At 42.5% G+C, this 3865-nt stretch overlaps 1 protein-coding gene across 1 annotated transcript; it reads right to left on the bottom strand.

The window, feature by feature from the left end:
- Nucleotides 1–1366: 1366 nt before the first annotated feature.
- LOC139735684 (riboflavin transporter 2-like) lies at nt 1367–3607 on the bottom strand. Its single transcript, XM_071646433.1, has 2 exons — nt 2156–3607; nt 1367–1618 (listed from the first exon to the last, which is right to left on the bottom strand). Exons 1-2 carry the CDS (start codon nt 3605–3607, stop codon nt 1367–1369), a joined length of 1704 nt encoding a protein of 567 aa, XP_071502534.1.
- Between the last annotated feature and the right edge of the window lie 258 nt (nt 3608–3865).

Below are 3865 nucleotides of genomic sequence, written 5' to 3'. Positions count from 1 at the left end.
ACTTATAAACTGGCACTTTGAAATAATCGTGCTTTCTGATGCGCCGACTTCACGCCTTGTAAAGGATTGCGTACAATACGTTGGTTTTTTTTTTTGATAGTAGACATGAGGGTGTTTGTTTTCTTACATATCAAAAACTTAATTCAAATTTGATCGGTTTTGAAATGGATGAGTTATCCAAATTTAAGTAAAACAAAGTGGTCCTCATAATACATAAGTTCGGACCCCTCTGTTATTAGGACCACTTGGTTTTACTTTGTTTTTGGATATCTCATCCATTTCAAAACCGATTTTTCAACAAATAAACTTTTAATTCTTCTTAGAATTGTATGATCTTTGATATTTCATATAAGTGATTTCTGATTATATCTCGCAAAAAGTTAAAACATGAATCCCCATCTCAACCAAAACTATACCATCCCTTTAACACCCTCCGTGATTTTAACAAGTAAATGCTGGCAGTTCTCTATTGGTTGCTATTTGAAATAATACTACGTTGTTGCACTCCTCAATAAATTACACTTGTTGTGATAGACATTCCTAATTTTCTATCTGCCTGTAGATGTTAAATGGGCCCAAGATAGGTTATTAAACTGCTCGGTCTGTTTTTTTTTTATTTATTAAGAGTAAATGCTCATAGTGTATTTGCAATCCCGTCATATAAATCGTCATAATGGTATCGTTGTAAACATTGGCATTTCACATTATATTCATATCTAGAACCGTTTTTATCTTATACACCGTTTAAATGAAATAAGGCGAACCTGATAACCGAGACAGCACGCGCGAACAATGAAAATATCCCAATATATTACATCAATATTCCCCAAATAATTGTACACCAAGGAATGTCAAGGGAGAGGAACTTCAAAGCACTGTTGTCACATTTTGATGCAGAAAAATAACCCCTAAATAAACCCTTGGGAAATAAAATGTTCCACACCGCCGAGGCACTGGCTATGCCCAATCTAAAGCTCCGTTAAGTTATACATGTATTAAGATTGTGATTAGAGAAGAATCCGTTTATATTTCGCCAAACCTTTGATCCAGTAGAGACGAGAATGCGATGTAAACTGCCATGGTATACAACATTACGTAATATTCTCTAGTCATCGTATTTTGCCACTGATTTTTCACACATGTAAGATGAATCTGATTTATCTATGTATCTGGTAATTGCTCTTGGTAACAGCGTTAGACAGAGTTTAAACCTAACTGAAACACCTACTTGATAAACGATCTAATCCCTCGTAGCTTCTACAAAAGGAATCCAGTTGCTTCTTGTGAATCTAGAATACACCACCAGGACAACCCCCATTCCCGCCCCTCTCCCTCATTTCCGCGGGGTTAAACACGATGTAGGTTACTACGTCATCAAGTCGGGATCGACCACTAGGCAAGCAGGGAAGCCAGCGCACGGATCTCGGACGTACTCCGTGAAGACACCCAGAATGCTCACGAGCGGGAACATGATGAAAGCTCCGAGCATAGTCCCGAGCGTGGTGAACCCGCCAAACCACAATAGCAGCTTGCGGCTCTCCTCTTCAGCTCGGAGTATGCCGGCGATCGTGGCCCGGCAGTAAGAGAAGCACAGACCCTGAAGAATCCACGCTAAAAGCTGATTGAAGAAAACGAGCAAACGACAGCAGACGAACTGTTATTATTTTCCATTATTATTTTGATCAATAATCTCTGAAATATAATTACTAATACAGGATAGAATGTATCTGCTAATAAAAGTGCAGCGATGTGGTGTTACAGGCTGTTTTTGCACACACACACACAAACAATATCAAACAAAGTCGGCTAGTAATTTTACTGAACTCTTTTATAAATGATTTAGTACTGCAGAAGGGTTTTACCCTCGATACTCAATACAAGTTCATTATGATATTATTGATTAAAAAAACACCTTTATTTTTGACAACGGAAGAATAAGCATTCTAGCGGCAACTATTCTTAAAATGTCACCAGACCCGAGGAGTTCATGGATCATACAATAAGGGCAAGTAATCGAAGGTGATAATATGTTTCAAACGCAACCATGACCCAAGGAGTCTCGCTTTAATATGGACAACTATCTAATTAAACAACAAAAGAAAGAAAAACTAAACGACAGTCATCACAATACTTCATAGAGTTCATGTCAACTTACGATAAATACTTTTCCGAAAGATTGGTCGTGGAATGGTGGCGTAGGACTAAGCAAGGCGGCCACCATACAATACGAGCCCGCCATCATGCCACCGGCGGAAGTCAGGGCAACAACCACATAGCTGTTCGTGGGATAGATCGTCACCAACAGGAACCCTACTGGTGCGCTCATCTCAGCGAAGGTGGCGACCAGGAGGTATATGTCCGCACCGTATGCACCTGCCGAGTAACTCTCGATGGACGGGAGAAATCCGTAAGTGGCCCCACTTATAATTGTCAGGGTGACGAAAAGAAAAGCGTATCTTCCCGAACAGGAACGAGTCTTGCTCACCGAATCAGTAAGGTGTTGTCTATCATCATCAGCATCTGACGAACACTGCTGCGAGCTGTCTTCCATGCTGTCACTGGCGTTGTCTTCTCCCGCATCGTCTAAGCTGGAAGTTCTTAAGGCCTTCCGTGGAAAATGCCCGGTAGGATCCAGGGAGTTATAACCGCTATTTCCATTGTGGGGAGTCTTTGCTGCTCCTTCTTTGTCGCGTCCTTTCAGTATACTTTCACCCTCCAGTTTACGTTGTTCCCTGTGTCGGAGGCTAACCATCGGAAATTCCTCATCTTTCGTATGGCAGCCCTTATTGCACGGATTGCACGTGAGACAGCAACACCAGCATTTTCGCGGGTTCTCATCTGCCGTATCATTGTGTTTGATGATTTCGTACTCTCCTTGGAGGATTGGCATCCATCGAAGGAGACAAAATGACGCCGCACTGATAGCTGTAAGAGAGAATATGAAACTAAAGTACATCTGGGGAGAAAAGCGTTCGCCATGATCCATGCCCACAACCCATTCTGTGCAGTTGTGGATCACAGTGATGTTGGTTTCAGGGTCAACTGTTACATTCAGGTAGGTGGAATTTGCTAGGCACTCTTCGTCGGCTCCAGAGCCCTGTATCAACACCATCAAACTTGGGAGAATGGCGCTTAGTCCCTCGCCTATAAAGTATAGATTTAAGTAGCTCTGCTTCAGGCCCTCAACGAAGGCAATGAATGTAAGATTTGATGTGCTGTCAACGAAAGATATGAAAAACGTCAGCACCAAGAAAGCAGTACTGTGGTCAGAGCCATCCAGGGGCCAGAAGGTATCGTCGTCCCATAAGAAGATCAGGAGGAAACTTCCGACCGCCCCAAGAGCGAGTACGATATATATCACTGGGACCTCCAAGCGATAATCTTTCGGGACCACTCTCTGGACGACTACAAATATCAGCGGACCAATAACAGCCCCTTGGGTAACGACGATGACATATGACCCTATCTTGTATCCTTCATCTATACCGAAATTAGTCAGGAGTGGCAGTTCCACCCATATGCCACTTAAGGTCACCCATGTGCTCATACCAAAGGTCATGAGCAGCACCGACGTTAAGATTTGTGGAAGCGACACTTTGCAATACATGGTGTGAGTCCTCTGAACCATGTATAAAGTAGTAAACGATTTCACAGCAGGGAGTTTATGTTATTTTCTTATCGACGTCTCACAGAAGAGAGCAGGCAGAGGCATTGCTTTTCGTCAACAGCGATGCAGATTCGGACACCTTGCGTTGAGTCGTGAAGAAAGCCAATGCAAACACAGGCTGTGGTTATGTGATCAGCGTCAATAGGATGCAAACTGTCGACTGCTTTCCGTATCAAATGCTAGTGCCATCATCAGATT

The sequence above is a fragment of the Diadema antillarum genome, unplaced genomic scaffold (assembly GCF_040938485.1).
Source record: "Diadema antillarum isolate AM-2024a unplaced genomic scaffold, OU_Dant_1.0 scf00000028, whole genome shotgun sequence".
In the NCBI taxonomy this organism is placed as follows: domain Eukaryota; kingdom Metazoa; phylum Echinodermata; class Echinoidea; order Diadematoida; family Diadematidae; genus Diadema; species Diadema antillarum.
The sequence above is the reverse complement of the archived record's forward strand: the minus strand, read 5'-3'. Positions and strand labels throughout refer to the sequence as shown.

Bases quoted from the DNA above. Each gene is read 5' to 3' on its own strand.
- LOC139735684 (XM_071646433.1), bottom strand. From the start codon at position 3,607: ATGTATTGCAAAGTGTCGCTTCCACAAATCTTAACGTCGGTGCTGCTC. The intron at 1,619-2,155 runs GTAAGTTGACAT...TTCTTCAATCAG, and splicing joins CTTTCGGAAAAGTATTTATC to CTTTTAGCGTGGATTCTTCA.